Source organism: Coturnix japonica, chromosome 11 (genome assembly GCF_054131305.1).
Source record: "Coturnix japonica strain WE chromosome 11, WE-NBRP24, whole genome shotgun sequence".
Classification (NCBI taxonomy): domain Eukaryota; kingdom Metazoa; phylum Chordata; class Aves; order Galliformes; family Phasianidae; genus Coturnix; species Coturnix japonica.
The window spans coordinates 15,213,575-15,231,816 of record NC_140673.1 but is presented as its reverse complement, the minus strand read 5'-3'; the positions used below and the strand labels follow the sequence as shown (position 1 = coordinate 15,231,816).

General features: G+C 39.0%; 1 protein-coding gene across 3 annotated transcripts in view; it reads left to right on the top strand.

Annotated features, from left to right (window-relative positions):
* PKN2 (protein kinase N2) overlaps nucleotides 1-15,704 on the top strand; it is a 51,676-nt gene extending 35,972 nt beyond the window's left edge. For all 3 annotated transcript variants that reach the window (XM_015870063.3, XM_015870064.2, XM_085511408.1), the window contains exons 5-22: nucleotides 75-220; nucleotides 317-530; nucleotides 3,120-3,305; nucleotides 3,594-3,703; nucleotides 5,336-5,479; nucleotides 5,611-5,686; nucleotides 5,945-6,119; nucleotides 6,347-6,476; nucleotides 6,908-7,044; nucleotides 7,129-7,204; nucleotides 7,288-7,379; nucleotides 8,409-8,585; nucleotides 9,184-9,246; nucleotides 9,335-9,411; nucleotides 10,205-10,347; nucleotides 11,672-11,779; nucleotides 13,123-13,203; nucleotides 13,286-15,704. In XM_015870063.3, the coding sequence (XP_015725549.2) occupies nucleotides 75-220; nucleotides 317-530; nucleotides 3,120-3,305; nucleotides 3,594-3,703; nucleotides 5,336-5,479; nucleotides 5,611-5,686; nucleotides 5,945-6,119; nucleotides 6,347-6,476; nucleotides 6,908-7,044; nucleotides 7,129-7,204; nucleotides 7,288-7,379; nucleotides 8,409-8,585; nucleotides 9,184-9,246; nucleotides 9,335-9,411; nucleotides 10,205-10,347; nucleotides 11,672-11,779; nucleotides 13,123-13,203; nucleotides 13,286-13,489 (2,339 nt within the window). In that variant the 3' untranslated portion in view covers nucleotides 13,490-15,704. The remainder of the gene's footprint in view (nucleotides 1-74; nucleotides 221-316; nucleotides 531-3,119; nucleotides 3,306-3,593; nucleotides 3,704-5,335; nucleotides 5,480-5,610; nucleotides 5,687-5,944; nucleotides 6,120-6,346; nucleotides 6,477-6,907; nucleotides 7,045-7,128; nucleotides 7,205-7,287; nucleotides 7,380-8,408; nucleotides 8,586-9,183; nucleotides 9,247-9,334; nucleotides 9,412-10,204; nucleotides 10,348-11,671; nucleotides 11,780-13,122; nucleotides 13,204-13,285) is intronic.
* Nucleotides 15,705-18,242: the final 2,538 nt, after the last annotated feature.

Sequence of the window (18,242 nt, the reverse complement as noted above, 5' to 3'; positions counted from 1 at the left end):
GGGGAGCGTTTGATATGTAAGGATACTAAGAAAGTGTGTGCTTTTCAGTGATGTTTGTTTATATTTCTTTGCAGCAAAACCTGTGATAAGCCCTCTTGAACTCCGAATGGAAGAACTACGGCATCATTTTAGGATAGAATATGCTGTTGCAGAAGGTGCAAAGAATGTGATGAAATTACTTGGATCTGGGAAGGTTACCGACAGAAAGGCACTTTCAGAAGTAATTCATCATGACAGTTTCTGAAACTTTACTTTAAGTGTTCTTTCAAGGGGAAAAAAACATCAAATATTGTATTTGTTTTTGTATTTTAAAAAGGCACAAGCAAGATTTAATGAATCGAGCCAGAAGTTGGACCTGTTAAAGTATTCACTGGAACAGAGATTGAATGAACTTCCTAAAAACCATCCCAAAAGTGGTATTATTATAGAGGAGCTCTCACTGGTCTCTTCACCCACATTAAGTCCTCGTCAAAGTGTAATATCTACTCAGAACCAATACAGTACACTGTCCAAACCAGCAGCTTTAACAGGTATGCTTTATGGAGTTCCTTTATTTTCATTACATGGTATAAAACCAGTCTTTAGTACTAACTTTGTTGCCTTTCTGGAAATATTTCATTGTTGGTTGTTTAGTTTGGCCTGAGATTTTTTTTGTTTTTGTTTTTTTATACAAAGGGATTTGAAGTGAATAATGCAATGTCTGTGATTTATTTGTTCACCTTTTTCTAATCCTGCTAAAATAAAAGTGAAGTTCTGACTTTGTTAGGTCATTAGTGAACAATATTATGAGCATTAACTGCTTTTCATCTTCAGATTATGAAGCAGTTTTAAAGGTGGGCAGGTGTTATTATCCCCATTTTACAGATGGGGAAACTGAGGTGCAGAAAGGTTAAGTGACTTCCTCTGGTCACATAACAAGTATGGCAGAGCTGGAAATAGGCACCCAGATTTCTTCCCAATCCCTGTTTTACTCACTGGACTTCAGTGGCTTCCTAGAAGGTGAGATTTATATTACTAGAAACTTGCTTATTTCTAAACTAAAGGGGGAGATCCTAACAAAAATGCACAGAGCTATCAAAGCCCCTGATAAAGGATTGATGTAACCTGCTGTGAGGGAACATACTTATAAGCTTTATGCAATTTCACTTAGTTGGGTTCACAAATTTTTGACCTTCATTAGAAGTAAACTTTTCAAACAGATGAGCTGGACTTTAACAGAACTTTTAAGTACTTTCCCTGCTGATGCTTTTAAATAAATACTTTTGAACCCTTGAAGATATGTTGCATTACTAAATACAATTATTAAGTGGCTACATAAGAATAGCTAGTACAGAGTTTGGTTTGGTTTGTTTCCTACACAGTTCTAAGTGTAACTATTAAGCCAACTATCAACAGAGGAAAAAGGTTGCTTCAAGTGTGTATAACTGCTACCAGAATTTACTTTCCAAGTAGGGTTCTATTTTAAAAGAAAAAGAGGAACTCTACTGCAAAGCTGCAGCAATAATGGACAAGACGACTTGCCCTACATTTTGTTACCAAAAGTAACCAAGGGTAAAAAGCATCAGAACCTCAGACAAGAGCCCTTGTGAGGATACAGAGTAGAGAGTTTCTACTTGACAAAAAAGATCCCCCTCAAATGATCTGTGATGCGGGCTTTTTTTTAAGCAGCCTTTTTTAGTCTTTTTTAGTAGAAGATAATCATAGGTCATGTACCTTGCAGTGACCAAGTCCTCTCTGAATACAATCAGTAGGTACAGATTAAGGTATATACTGGTACTTTCTAATAGGAATTAACAAAACAGAGCTACATCCTTGTAAAGCTCTTAACTTGTTACTTTTACATTGACTTCACAGAGCCTTTGTATTGAACTAGATTTAGCAGTGTCTTTGTATTTGGCCTCTAACATTTTGTGAAATACAGATGAATGCTAATGTCATGCTATTTTAAACGCTCCAATGGGACTTTCTCGTACGTATCTTATTCTACAAGATTATGATCTTTCTGCACATTAATTTACTGGGATTTTTTTCTAAACAGTTTTGGAATGAAGTATTGTTTTATTTTGACTGGGGAGCCAACAGAATCTTTGCTGTGGGTACCATTATGCTGTTCTCACGTATGATTGTTAGATCCTTACAAGATGGAATTTGATCTCAGGTTGGTCTGTCAGAGTCTGTTTTGTGGGCTATGGCATTGCCAGGCTGTTTGTAGGTCTGGTCTGATTCAGCTTTCTGTTACAAAAGAGTATTTTTAAGTTTTGCAGTTACGTACATAGGAGGTACGCTACCCTAGGAGCTGTGTTTCCAGGTGACAACACGGTTATGAACTAATTTCACCACTTTTAATAGTCAGTTTCATCACTGTTAGTTGTGTCATAGCTGCACGGATGCTATCTTTACAGGATACAGTAAGCCATCCGTTTCGTTCAGATGCTGCTGTGCTGCTGGAGGAAGCTCTTTCAAATTGAAACCACAGCCTCTTCCTCAGTTGGTTGAAGATGCTGGAAAGCAGCTTCTCAACTGTATCAGCTTTAATAAATCCCAATTCAGTACAGTTCTAACAATTCAGTGATTGTAAATTATATACTAACTCTGGACTTAAGCAGCCAGCAGGCAAAGCTTATTTCTTGTTTTATTTCAAACATGAAATCTCATCAGTCAGTGTGTTCATATTAAGCAATCTATTCAGTATTGCTTACTTATTATCCAGTATCACTTGGCTATGTAAATCTCAAGGAAAAACTGATACTGTCCCAGGAGCAATATTAAATCTGTCACTTTAGAAAGTGACACTTTCCTAGTACTTGAACCCAAGTCAGTTCGATTCTTAACAGAAGAAAAGTTTTTCTGAGGCTAAACTATAGAACAAAAACTGTTTTTGTGGCATTGTGGTGAACTGTTGCTTCCTTCTTGAAGGCTGACTCTCACATACTTCACTTTTTTTAATGCTTATTTTCAGGTTTGTCTGTCTTAAGTCTATCACTTGTTTTTTATCTGACTTCTGTTACACCCAGCATGGTTTGCAATATGAGCTACTGCCATAATACCACTCAGCAGTCATTCATTTGGCACATCTGAGCACAGAAATTTTTGACAAGCAGTTGTTTGTCTCGTTCCAGGTACCCTGGAAGTTCGGCTAATGGGCTGCCAAGACATCTTAGAAAATGTCCCCGGACGATCGAAAGCCACATCAGTTACTCTACCTGGTTGGAGTCCAAATGAAGTCAGAACAACTTTCATGGGCAGAACCACTAAAGCTAAAGCTGGGATTAGTAAAAACCTTCTGAAAACTGATGACTTGTCCAGTTGAGTATACTTTCTACTTTTATGCTTATCTTTTATTTACATTTTAATATGCATACTGTGTTTTGTAATTAGAAACACTAAATTGACTTGAAGCTGTAAAATTAGCTGTTCCTTCAGCTGTTGAGTTGTTATGGATTTAAAAATAGAAATAAAAAAGCCTGCACTATTACGACTGTAAGAACCAATTAAATATGAGAGCTCTTTTTAAGGGAAACTTACTGAAGACCTCTTTGTTTGTGGAAAATCCTCTTATAGTTCTAAGCTGAGTTTGTGTACTTTACTTACAGATGAAGTCTGTGCTGTACTGAAGCTGGATAACACTGTGGTTGGTCAGACTAGCTGGAAACCTATTTCCAATCAGTCGTGGGATCAGAAATTTACACTGGAACTAGACAGGGTAAAGATGCAGTCTTACTTCATTGACATATATAGTTAATTACGTAGATTAAAGTAATATTGCTTTATTTATTTATTTATTTGCTGTGGTGGTTAAGTTCAAATTATATGTACACAAATATTTTTTGTCCTTAACAGAAAGAGTAACCCGGAGATAAGCTAATTTGGTGGGTTGCCGTTCTACAACTTTTATCTGTTCTTCCTTACACAGAGTAATGTCTTTTCCAAGGCCTATCATTACTATCTTTTTAGCCTGTAACAAAGGTGCTGAAATCAGCTTTTCATTTAAAAGGAAACTGTAGCAAATACAGCTCAGATATTTTGGCAGACCTGTATCATAGAATTTTTGCAGTGCTTATCCCTAATTATTACATGTTCTCGGGTGATGCAGATCAGTTCTTATTTTTCAGGAATAATAAATTCACTAACATTTTTTTCCTAGAACCGTAAGTGTTATTTTGACAGACTTCAGTATTTGGAATGGTGCTTGATAACTTTTTACCATATTCCTTCAGAAGAGAATTTCTGACATGTATTTATAGGTACCTAATACTCATAGTATTTTAACGGTACAAATATATCATTTTTTCAATCCCTGTAAAGTAGGCTAAAAATGAAGCTTTGTTTTAGAAACCTAAATGGCATCTCAGGCATATACATAAACAGAAAAAATGAATAAAAACAGGAAAAAAACCATCCCTACCTTCCTGGTAGTACTGACCAGTATTTCATTCTCAGCACCCCACCTGTCTAAGCCAAGCTAAATCATCCCTTCCATGGTTAAGAAAGGAAGCAGATTTAGACCTGTATCTAGAGAAATCCAGGTTCCTAGCAGGAGTGCAGGACTAAACTAGCAGCTGTGCAGCCTGTCACCTTTTGCGTATTATTTTCAGATGGCTTTTTAAGTGGCTTTTTGGTGCCAGAAAAGAATCTTGCTTCTGCTGGGTGTGGCCACCTATCACCCTGCTCTGTTTCAGACCCATGTTCTCAACCCTATGATGCGTTTCCGTTGCTTCCTCTTAACCTTTGTTTCCTTGAAAACCCACACCTATCAGATAAAGAGGGTAAGATGATGAGCTGCAGGATTTTGCAGTTTGTAGCAAGTTTTGTACAGAGCTTATAAAACACCTTAAGAAAGAATAATCCCACTGGCAAGATAGAGGCCCTTCATGACCATGTTACAAAAAACTGCCTGTAATTCTAGAAATGGTGTATAAAGTCTTGAGGTACACGTCGTGAGGTGGACCCAAACACAAAGTGTCGCTGTACAGCCATGAGATTCAGTTGACACATGTGTAAAGTAAAAAAACTAGCAAAGCTGAGCTTCCTAAGAACAGTTAAAAACTTGTTCGCAGAGCTTAAGCTACAAGGTTCTGAATTAGTGCTTTTGTGAGACTGACTGAAAAGCGGTGAATTTTTTTTGACTCTTGCCTTCTATTCTTGGTAATTTTACATTGTTTATTTGGATGCTGGAGATCACATTTGAACCAATGAAGAATGATGTATAGTCATCCTTGAGAAAGTTTGCTCTGTATCTTGATTGTGAAGCATTAGATCTTATGGTTGTGGAGAGGTATGTCTTGCAGAACTGTTACTACTAAGTAAGTTCCTGTTTGTGTGCTTGCTGTCATAGTCACGTGAATTGGAAATCTCAGTTTATTGGCGTGACTGGAGATCCCTGTGTGCAGTGAAGTTTCTGAGGCTGGAAGATTTCCTGGACAACCAGCGGCACGGCATGTGTCTGTATCTTGAACCCCAGGGCACTCTGTTTGCAGAGGTAAGAGTTGTTCCTGCAAACGCTTGGGCGTAGTTGCAAATATTGTCTTGCAGAGTAGCTTAACAATTTCTTAAACTTTCAAGGATGCATTTTGTTAACCTGAATTATAACATGTGTTACTTGAACTGCAGGTCACATTTTTTAATCCAGTTATTGAAAGAAGACCAAAACTTCAGAGACAGAAGAAAATTTTTTCAAAACAGCAAGGTAATTGTTTAGTACATATGTATGTAAGGCTTTGAGATAACACGTATCTGTGATATTCTCACACTGAGATTTAACGCTGGTCTGTGAATAAAGCTGTCGATAACGAAGCATTTGGCACTGCACTAGGAAAATCTTTTTCCATGTAATAATCAGCACTTAATAGTGAACAATGGTGAATATGATAATTTTAAGAAAGTTGCAGATAAAATACACTGATCAGGAAATGACTTGCGCTTTCTTTTTTCACAATGTGCTCAGGCAAAACGTTTCTCAGAGCTCCTCAAATGAATATCAATATTGCCACTTGGGGAAGGCTGGTGAGAAGAGCTATTCCTACAGTGAACCACTCTGGCACCTTCAGCCCTCAGGCACCAGTACCTGCTGCAGTGCCAGTGGTTGATGCACGCATTCCTGAACTGGCGCTGCCAGCCAGGTAGGGAACACCTACAGCTTTTAATGCTCTTAAGAAAGAGTAAAGTAGTAAAACATTTATGCTAAAAGGTATGTAGAATGAGTTTTCTGCAACACTTAAGACCTTCCAGCATTCTATTTTGGAAATCTGTTTTATAGACAGATGGTGCGTAACATCCAGGTTTAAGTTTGGTGTTTATTAAACCTTTCTCTGCTGTGTGCTAAGAAGATATTTTATTTTCTTGCCAGTGACTCTCCTGTAGCCAAATTGGACTTTGAGCTGGAGCCTGAGCCTCCACCTGCTCCACCTCGTGCATCTTCCCTTGGGGAAATATGTGAACCTTCCTCTGAGATGAAAGCTCCTGATATGCCAGCTCAGGCAAGTAAAGTTAAGAATTTCAGGCTGTGTAGTTTTACCAGGGTTGTAATGTTGATGTCTTTGTGGTGGGCTTCTTGTATTATGCTCCCGTAACTTACACATACAAAATAGTCTAAGCAGGATGCTGTGATTATCCACGGTGGCAAACTGTTCCTGTCATTTCTCAGATGAGGGGGAAAAAAAATGCCTAAAAATCATGGGAGTGTTCAGGACATGTCGTTGTTCGTGTTTTTTAAGAAAGAGCAGGATAACTGGAGGAGTAGATTTCATCATTCTGTTAAAGGCTTGTTTATGTGTATCATCTTAAGGTATAATGTTTTAACTTAGATAATGCTTGAGTTAAGCATATGGGACTTGTAAGGTAAAAATTTCTGCATCTTTTTGCCTTAGCAGCCTGTTTTAGATATTTTTAAATGCTGCCTTCTTCACAGGATGATGTATCAACTTTTGATTTTGAGAATGGTAGAAATAATATCGTTCCAAAACTCCAGCCTGGAATAATCTGTGAGTCTGATGTTCCACATTCAGACACAAAATATACCAACATCCGAGAACCTGAAGATAGAAGGTAAGAATGCTTTGATTTTGGTGTTGTATACGGATAACCTTCATTAATGTCAGCTAACTGGAAAGTATGTGTTTATTTACATAGAACACAACAAAGATTTCAATTCAGCCTGAAGGACTTCAGATGTTGTGCAGTACTTGGCAGAGGGCATTTTGGAAAGGTAAATGTGAAAAGGCTGTATCAGATATCAGGGCTCTGTGAAAAACTGGATTTAAGTCTTAAGTCATTTATCGTCTGTTTCAGGTGCTGCTGGCAGAGTACAAAAACACAAATGAGATGTTTGCTATTAAAGCCTTAAAGAAAGGAGATATTGTTGCTCGTGATGAAGTAGACAGGTCAGTTTGTAAATATCCTGCATGGATTCTCTAAATCAGTTCTGTGCTTTTTCTTCATGCGGCATAACTATAAACTCTAGCAACAGTAATTGCTTTCAGTGAAAGGGCAAAACAAATCTCCCTGTTCAGCTGGCTGTTACAGACCTATAGCCTTTCTTCTGGGGCAAGGAGGAAGCAGGACAGATCAAGAATACTGTTAATTTTAGTGCTTCTCTTACCATGCCTGTATTACAGCTCTGGCTTTAAAGCCAATCCTGTTTTTTTATTCAGATCTCTTGTAATCATCAATTCCATCACATTCCAAGAAGACAGTGACTATGCTTTCTTTGCTGGCAGAAATACATAAGATGGTATTTCTCAACTTGTAACACACTGTCATACTCTGTTCTTCATATTTTCCTTTGAGTCTCATGTATGCTACACTCACGTTGTTAATCTTTGTCCAAGAAATAACATTTTTCTCTGTATGGAAGTCAAACAGCACTTACAAAACTATCTTGGTTCAGCACAAGAAGGTGCTTCTACAGCTGTCCAATGACAGCTGTTTATGTTGCAGAAAAATAAATAACTGTGTTAAGAATAAGCTGACAATTAACTGCATTAAGGAGAGATAATCAAGGAGTGCTCGAAAATGGATATCTACAATGTTGTAACTTTTTTGGCCTACATATGTTATACATGATTAAAATGGCTGCAACATGATGCTGCATGATATTGACATGTACAAATTTGGAAGGAAAATGAACAGGATCCTGTTTTCAGGGACCACTAAGTTGCCTTTTTTTCACTTGTGAAAGACCAAATGCATCTTCTTGGATATCCTGACATTGATTTAATACGTGTGGAAATATCAAAAGCTCTTTCCTAAAGACAGATATTCTTGTTATCTTATTTGGAAGAATGGGGGGGGGGAGAACACATATGTTATGTTCAGTTACCAACACTTTTCTGAGAGTTAAACTGTGGGTTCAGGATTCAGCTTTAGGTCTTACTGATTTTTTTGGTGTGTTTTTTTTTTTCTATTTGCAGCTTGATGTGTGAAAAGCGAATATTTGAAACTGTGAATAGCGTAAGACATCCCTTCTTGGTGAATCTTTTCGCTTGTTTCCAAACCAAAGATCACGTTTGCTTTGTAATGGAATATGCTGCTGGTGGGGATCTGATGATGCACATTCACACGGATGTCTTCTCTGAACCAAGAGCAGTGTGAGTACCCAGCCCTTTTTGTGGCGTTGGTGGAAGGGCTGTTTGTTGTGTTTCACTGGGCAAGAATTCCATTACTGCCTTATGCCTCTACCTTGCATCACTTCAGAAGTAGCGCTGAGTTTTTAAAAGGGCAGACACTGATATCAGTTATAATTAAAAAAACACATATCTGCACATTAAGTGTACCAGACTTTAAGTTGAATGCAAATAACGGCATATGGATATTTCATGTTTATAATGTTTGGGGTTTTTTTTGCGAAGATCACATTAGAAAACTAAATGAGAAGTTAAAATAAGATGGAAGGCCAAAAAAAGGAAGGAATAAGACAAATGAGAAATCCCTGAGTGCCACAATGGCGAACCCTACACAGAACTTTTCCTTCATGCCAAGTAAACATGCGTACAGCTTGCAAGTTTGAACACTGGTGATACTTTAGAGTTTTAAATTCTGACCCTGTATAAAATTAATCAGTACCAGAAAATGCAGACCATAATATTCAGAGGATGGCTAACAAAACAGATGCGTTATGACGAGCTTCATATTCTGAAAAGCAGGACTCAAATCCACTGAAACTTCAAATTTCAACTTTCTCAACAGATTCTATGCCGCGTGCGTTGTTCTTGGGCTTCAGTATTTACACGAACACAAAATAGTTTATAGGTAAGTGGTCACTGTCGCATTTCCGACAGATGTATTTCAGTGATTTCAAATATCACTAAAGAAACCTTACTTTCCAATGTTGATGTAGAGATCTGAAGTTGGATAACTTATTGCTGGACACAGAAGGCTTTGTGAAAATAGCTGACTTCGGTCTGTGCAAAGAAGGTAATGGCTCTTTATTCATTTATTTTAGGGAAGTTCCATCAGGTTTCATACTTGCACTTGACTGTTCCTTAATGACAAATGTATACTTTGAATATTGATCTGGAATCATCTGGAGGAAGAATATGTCTCAATACAATTAGGGGAGATAGAAGAAAGTTCTTTAGCAGAGAAATAGCTCACAGCTGACTCTTACTTCATCTTATGCTCTGAAACTCGTTTCCTTATTCTAAACCAAACTTGGCACTGTGCAGTGAAATCACGCTACACCTCAATTTTTTGTATGTTTTTTTTAACTCTCAAATATTTGCACAACTCTTAGTCTGTCATGTCCATATTCTTAGTGTATTAGCTAAAAAGGGAAAATTTATCCCAAAAGGGAGGCCGAGAATTGAGAAAAGTAGCTTTCAAGCATCCAGCGTGAAGATGTAAGACAAGCAGTATGTCTGCATTGAGAGAAGCATCTTTCTCCAACCCCAAAAGGAGGAAAGATCTGAAAAGGTCCATCTCTTTTTTCAGTTTTTGTAGTCTGTCCCCAGAATATTTCATTTCTAGCTAGTATAAGAGGGAAAGGAATTTTCTAAGTTAAGTTTAATCTGTGCTTAGGCACTATTGTTGTTTTTAATATCCTTGAGCAAGTTGTGTCACTTCAGCTGAAGTTCTGTAAATGACAGAAGGAAACAAGGACTAGGAAAGCTCTTAACCGAAGTTGTGTTAGAGAGGTTTTACTTGCTAAAGAAATGATTTGCGGAGTTGCAGAAAACTTGATTGCTTTTCATTAATTGTAACCTTTCAGGAATGGGATTTGGAGACAGAACAAGCACGTTCTGTGGCACACCAGAATTCCTTGCTCCAGAGGTGCTGACAGAAACTTCCTATACAAGAGCTGTGGACTGGTGGGGTCTTGGTGTCCTTATCTATGAGATGCTTGTTGGTGAGGTACGTTCCAATAGGATGCAATGCAATTGTAATAACACATGTTACAAAATTCAAAATACTGGCCTGTGAAACATTTAATATGCCCCATACAGTATATCAATATAACTATTGTGTATGTATGGGCTCACCTAGTTCTACACTGAGCATCTTCAAGGTTCATTAAGAAAAAACAGGAACTATTTAACTGATACTCGCTGCTCGTAACACTGCCAGAATTGATTAGTCATGTTATGGGCCTAAGTTACCAGCTGCTCTGGAAGCAAATGAGTCAGTCAGTTTAAGACTTAAGCTCTGAATTTGTTTCGTTTGCTTCTAATTACATCATTATGTCTTAAATCAAATTATGGTAATGGCACATTAATATCAGTGTCTCCAAGCAAGAAAATGGCACGTTTGCTTTGGAGGAGTTCAGAATGTAGCATGCAGGGCAGAGCAATAACAACTACTCTTTTCAGTTACCTCATCTTTTATTGTCAAATTTGGATGCGGAATGCTACAGCAGCCTTCTTTTTTCAAATGTCTTAGCTTGAAAAATCAACTCCTTAACTCCCGTAGCTTGAATGGAAGAAAACCTTAATTCATAGAACTGGGTAGTAGTGAAAGATTATGGCAAAGTTACCAATTATCTGAATTACACGTTAGAACAGAATGCCCCAGTTCTGTATAAATGAGATGGTACAAAGAAATTATTATTGAGTAGTTAATTAGCACTGCATACATAGCCTTGTCTCCAGGTCTATGTTAGAGTCATCTCCAGAGTAACATGATAACAGCTTACATGCTAAAAATGTGGGGGAAAAATATAGATTTGTTCACCATTGTATTATTTTTAAAACAAAGATGACTCCTATCAGGTTTTGTAAGGAGGAAAATAAAAGGACAAAAAGCTTGCAAGGTGAAGTCTGCATCATTCAGACCACTCTAAAACAGAAATATTCTTAAGCTATAACATGCTAAAGATACAGACCAGCCTTTCACGTGTTAGAGCTGTCCTAGTGAAGAGCTAATAATTGCCTTCCACATATCTGTCTGACTGTCTTGTGTCAAGAGTTAAAAGACTTATCAGCTTTTCTGCTTTTAAAAACCTACTTTTAAAGCACAGCCCTTTAGTTAAAAATAATAAAAATAAAAAGAGGGATAAGAACAGCTTCCTTTCCCCTCTTAGTTATGGAGGATTGCACGTTTCCAGGGAAAGGAAAGTCTCGATTTCAGAAGACCAACTCCAAGCTGTCAGCTGAAAACGTTGCAATTTTTCCTTCTTTAAACTGTGAGTGATTTTGTTAAGCCTGGTTACTAACTGTGGGGTTTATCACTTTGATTATAGTCTCCTTTTCCCGGAGATGATGAAGAAGAAGTGTTTGACAGTATTGTAAATGATGAAGTAAGATATCCACGATTCCTGTCTACAGAAGCCATCTCTATAATGAGACGGGTAAGAAATGACATTAATTTAAAAAACTAGTGTTTCCCTCTTGTCCTTTTTCCTCTTCTGTCTTTTAATAAATTTAGTGACTTTTAATAAATAATAACTTAATAAATTTAATAATTTCACAGAGAACAGAATACTTTTAAGAACCTGTACTCATTCTTTTTCCTACAACTAAATTTCAGACTTGCTTCATTTATGCTGTGCCACACCATTGCCCACTTTAATCTTAAAAGAAAGCTCAGTGCCATTTCACTTTCTTACACAAGAGCAAGCTTTTCTTATTGAATGTAAAACACTAGAGCTCTATTTTCTCCTAGAACTAAGTTTCATAATCATATCTAACTAGAGAAGATCGGGTTTCTTTTTCTTACAGAACACTGTTGCATTGACTGACTTGGTAGCTTAACGTAGTCACATGAATATTTTAATTCAAAGACTTCTAACTCCTTTTGGTTTCATTCCAAGTGGGGCAGGGCACACCATACACGTGGCATCTACAGAGCCCCACTCGTCCCACAGAACAGCCGATTTTGTGATTTTTACTAATGTTATTCCATGTTGTAATGCCTGTACTTAACTCCAGACTTTTAACTTCTTTAGGTGTCTGAGTTAGAGGCTCATCTCAGTTGACGGAAGGGCAGTTCTTGGAGCTGGTTCAAAGTCTGACACTGAGCACTGTTAGTCGAGCACCCAATTTAGGAATAGGCAGTAGTGTGTAAGTTAAAGCATGTCTTAGTAAGTACTGTCAATGATTACATACAATAACGCAGAAATATTCTGTAGCTCAAAATGAATGCTTCCTGCCAGGAAGAGGATTGTTTTTCTAAAGGAAGGAAAAACAAACACTCTTTTAAGGCGGTACCTAAAGAAGGTATGCCACAATGAGGGAAAAACAAAGGAAGGAACCTACTGACCACTGAAGTACCCTCATCAGGTTTGTTCTCTTCTGAGCCAAGCAAGCAGAAGTTTTAGCTTATGAAAGTTCTCTGTCCTCTCCTTAAGAAAGTCCACTTTTTATTATCTGTGCTGAACACTATTCCCACAAATTACTTCTGGTGCTAGGATTTGCAGAGTAAGAGAGGCAAGTCCACTCAGTGCATATTCAGAGCTTGGCTGCTTGTATAATCTACGTGTGAGATTCAGCTGACACTGCAAGAGAAATGTTGTCTCTTTCTACATAGAGTTTCATCTTTACCTTTCTCTGAGGACCATGAATTTTCTGAGTTCAGCAGTATGAACATCACCGTCCATTTAGTCTCGGTTTTGACTCTTACACAGTAACACTCGTCCTTCATTCCTCTCACTACCTCTGAATTTTCACACTTAAATCTTTCTTGTTTTGTCAGCTGCTACGAAGAAATCCAGAGCGACGTCTTGGAGCTGGAGAGAAAGATGCTGAGGATGTGAAGAAGCATCACTTCTTCCGGGTGAGTAGAAGCCAGCATTTTTTTTACAGGGACATGAAGGAATAGAGATGGGAAACTCAACGCCAGTTGGTTTATTTTACAGCTAATAGACTGGAATGCTTTACTGGCCAAGAAAGTGAAGCCTCCTTTTGTACCCACCATTAGAGGAAGAGAAGATGTTAGTAATTTTGATGATGAATTTACCTCTGAAGCACCTATCCTCACTCCACCTCGGGAACCAAGGATACTTTCAGAAGAAGAGCAGGAGATGTTCAGAGATTTTGATTACATTGCTGATTGGTGTTAACTCCTAGACACTGTGAAATCCTAGCTGACTGGCTCACAAGAATGCCTCTCTCAGAAGAATACCGCCCCTCCAATTGCTCTCTGTGCCACCTGTAGCTTCTGTTTCGTTTTGGTTGTTTTTTGTTTTGTGGTTGTTTTTTTTTTAATCACATGAAGATCCTTTTTAAGTACTGTTTTAACACTCTTGTGAAGAGTGGCCTCTTTGTATATTGTTTTTTATCTGAGCACTGGAAAGCAGTTCTATGGAGTTCTTAAGCTGAGTGGGTGAATCCAGGCTGTACTGAGCTTGCCACACGTGGGCACACTTGGATCTGTACTGTTTCTCACTATTCCACAGCAGATCACATTTTTAAAGTATCTGCCTTAGGTGGGAAAAGCGGGCTTTGAGTTGGTAATCACGTAATGCTACTCAGCCACACGAAGTAGAAGCTTGTGATAGTGATGACACTCACACAGAACACGGTTCTAGCTGGAGAAGGCAAATTATTTCAGTTAAATACCTTGTGCGGTCTGTAAAACTACACATTTCTATGTACACCTTCCTCTTGTGTTCTTAAAATGGTGTTGAGAACAGATAATGCCTTGTTTTATAAATTTTCTATGGTATTTATTAGGAAAAATGTTCAATGCCTTGCCTTTGAGATAACAACAGCATAAGTGCTTCCATGAAAAACAAAAATCCCGAAAAACCCAGGACGTTTACCAAAGCCACTTGCCAAACAGTTTTGCCTTCAAGCTTTTTAAGCACGGCTTAAAACTCTGGTTGAAACAAAGAATGTAACAAGGATGTCGCTCAGTCTAACCACAAAGAGCAGAGCATATGCATATTTCCCGAGCCCAACCACTTCTATACTCAAACTCATGCCTTTGCCACTCACTGAGTGGAGGATAAGTTAACCATTCTGTATTTAACCACCTAGATCATCCTGTATCTGCTGTACAATATCGTATCACCGTTAGGAACCATAAGGATTTTCAATGTATACATGCTGTGAACATGTATATTTGGAAGTTGTAATGTATTCTTACGTCCAGGCAAGTAATTTAATTCTACCACTTCGTTAATTTTGCACAGTGGCCGTGTGAACAGCATCAAACTTTGAGTGAAAAAAGTCATACGGGCCACTGAACTCCAGAACTTAGATTGGCTGTTAGCAAGAGTGAAAGCAATACGTCATACCAGAATGTATAAATATTTTTTATATTAAGGAAAAAAACAAACAACTGTATATTTTATAAACCTCCTAACACTAAAAGCTGTACCTCAAAAGTCGAACAATAACTTAGACCGGACACTGTGTGTACTCGTAGACCAAGACCTGTTGTGGTACCTGGTGTTCTGCAGGCAAACATGGATTCTTAGAAAATAAATTTCCCATGTCACCCTTCGTTCTGGCACCATTCAGAACTTGTGTGTTCGATCTCACAGGTGTATCCTGGCCAAGAGTTTGCTGTTGGTGGGCTAAGATGGGTAGAATCTGCACTGAAATTAATTAAAAACTTGTAATCATGTGAAGATGAAGCGGAAACCACTGGACACTGAGGTGGTGGTTTAAAATCACGATGCTGGACAGACCTGCAGGGTCAGGCAGAGGAAAAGCGATGGGGAATAACGGTTAATAGTTCTAAACTGAGCTTCCGCCACTGAAGGAAGCAGAAAGGGCATCTTTACCAACTCCACAAATCACGTTAAAGAGGAGAGAATAAACTTTACAGAAGCTTCCAGCTTAAGAAACAAATTGTGTTCCTGTATCTAGCTGAAATGAAATCCTTTTGAGGTACAGTCAGCTTACCCCCTTGGTTCCCAAATATATATATGAGCATCTAACAGGGTGCTTAACAATTATGAAAGTATCCTGAAAAAATACCTTTTGTAACTACATCTTGTACAGAAATCTCTTTTTTAATCTAAGTACATCTCTTAAGAAATAGAGGGCAGGGTATGTTCACCCAGTTAAGCTGAAAGAAAGCACTAATTTTATCTCTGTAGTTTTTAAAATATTTTTAGGCAGATTAAGATTTTAAACCCTAGATTGTAAATATATTTTGCTATACTTTATCTGTATGTGGCTGCTCAAGCACTTTGTAAGGAAATTAGGATATTTTAGAATGGTACACTATGCATTAAAATGAAATGTGCCTTTAACAATGTCATTTTAAGTGTTTTGCAGTCATTAATATCACAAATTAAAGTTTTAAATAGAGTAATTTGTAAATTGTGTCCCAAACATGATTTTGCTGTTTCTTGAAGTGATGCCACGTTTTTCCCCACGGGTTACTTCAGAAAAGAACTTGCAAACAGGAGGCGACTTACAGAAAGCCAGTCTCTTAGCGCTAGTTCCGCATACTCCCATTTTTCCCCTCAAGTCCAACGTACCTTCTTTTAAATTGAAGTAGTCCTGTCACGTCGGGATGAGCAATCCTTCCGAAGGGTGCAGGAAAAGATCACATGCATTAGCTGGCCAGCTTGGCTCTGCCTTCTCCCCTCACAAGCTTCTTTTGAGGACAGGAGGAGACAGCATTCCCTCCCTCCTGGGTATTTCTTCATTACTGCCTTTTTCCCCCCATTATGTAGGGCAACTCTGTAAACAAACAAAAACCTGCACATAACCAACAGTAAACCTGTTCTTCTAGCAGGAATGAAAAGCTTTCTTTTCTGAGTCCACTTAGAAAATAAATCTTTACTCACCACTCTTAAGAACGAGCTGAAATTTCACAAGGCTATTGCCTAGAGCCGCCTCATTTGAATGCTTAACTAAGCAGGCATTCCAGAAAGGGCTAGATTCAAATGAAAAGACAGTTTTAAACTTCTGGTCTAAATTGCAGTGAAACAGGAAGACCTAAAGATACCATGCTACATCATTTGCCGTCTTGTCCCAGGCTGCAGAGACAGATCCCAGCAACACCACAGGCTTCTCAGCAGGGACTCCAGCACCCACCAACATCCCAAACTGCAGCCACCTTCCTTGCTCCACTTGGGCTCTGCTCAGTGTCCAGGGGGCGGTCAGGTACCATGCTGGAAGCCCAGAGTCACAGCCTCTCCCCATGAATGCTCCCAAACCCAGGCTGCTGAGGTGCTATGCCTCTTCCCATTAGCAGGAACATGCAATTACACACAGACCTTTCTGCCATCGTTCCTTCATGCTATGGTATCATGACTCATCCTGCAGTTCATCCCACTATCCCCTTTGCTTGATACTTGTATTTAGTAAACAGAGAAAGCAGTCTCTTGTCATCTAACAAGTGAGCTGCACCTAACTTGGTGCTCAGATTGTCCAGGAATGGCCTCTGTTTGCTGTTTTTAGAAAGCAGTTACTTGAACTTCCAAGTTGCTGCTATGGCTTACAGCTCCTAGTGGAAGATCATCTGACCTTGCCCTGTTGTTAACAGGAAAGGGAAGATAGTTGAGCAAATGTGCCTGGTCACTGCATGCAGCCAGCAGGCTCCCACGCTGCACCTCAGCCTGAGAAGACCACAGCTACTAAGGGCAGGTTCTTCTCCAAGTCACACCACAACCAGGCTCAAGACTCAGGAGAAAATTTGTTATAGAAAGCATCTCTTCAAAGTGCCAGCATCATCTTCATGCCTGTACCAACACTTCAATTTATAGCAACCGTGTGAGCCCCGCTTCAGGGACAAGAAACTTCTGACATAAACAAAGCACAAGAATGGCAGCCACCTAGGAAGCACGGTAGCTCACCAGGTTTGTATATGTAAGTTTAAACTCAAACAGAGGATATACAGTTATTTCCTGTGGCTTTAAGTAGACTTAGGCTGCCACCAGACATTTACAGACTGCTTTGCCAAGGGGCCAGTGTCACTTACCTGGAGCACGGGGGTAATTACAAAGGCTACAGGAGCACAGCAGAGCTCCAAGAGGTTTGAGCTTGTTTACAGGACAAAATCCTCGTCTCCTTCAAGTCACGCCTATCACTGCACCGAGAACTGCTGCGGCACCATGCACACTGCTGAGACATGCTGCAGCCAGAAACACACAGAGCTCAGTGCTGAAGGAAAAGCTTCTGTGAGAAAAGCAAAGTTCTTCATAGATCAGCACACTAAAGCATTAGCAACTACACAAAAATGAATTCAAAGCTGTACCTTTTCTTTTTCCCTGGAATGCTTTCCAGAAACCAGTCAACTTAAAGCAAAAGCAACCAGTTTTCAGAATACACCACTCCTCCAAGCATATTCCTTGTTGCGTCACTTTGACCTGCACAGCCTTTCTCTCTACATCAAAGTCACACATGAACTACCTGCAGAACCACAGGGAGAGGCAGGGTCCAGCCAGGACAGCACACTTCTGCCTCTCTACGCTCCAAAGCTTTTAATGTTCCTTTTAAATCTCGCTCTGAACAGCCTTTGCTGCATGTAATAAATTCAATCTGCACACTCACCACTCACAAGTCAAGTGCTGATTCCCAATGCCTGAAAGCATTCAAAACACAGCATTCCTTTCTAAACTGCATGTAGTAGTTCGCACATACTGAAAAGTACCCCTGCTGTATGCTCCCACATCTGCAAACATTTCCAAACTGTAACACTAAGGTACAGCTCCATCCATTCAAAGCATCATGCCTGCTCCCACAGCATGTAGCCTGAGTAGCTCAAAGTAAGATGGGGAGAGCCCAGGTAACAGAAGTCCTTGTAGCCAAGTTTAAGGAAATATGTGATATGAGTACACAATCCCTCCAAACTACCAAGAACACCTTTCCCATCATTTTTCACAACTGCAAACAGCTTCAGTGCAGTGC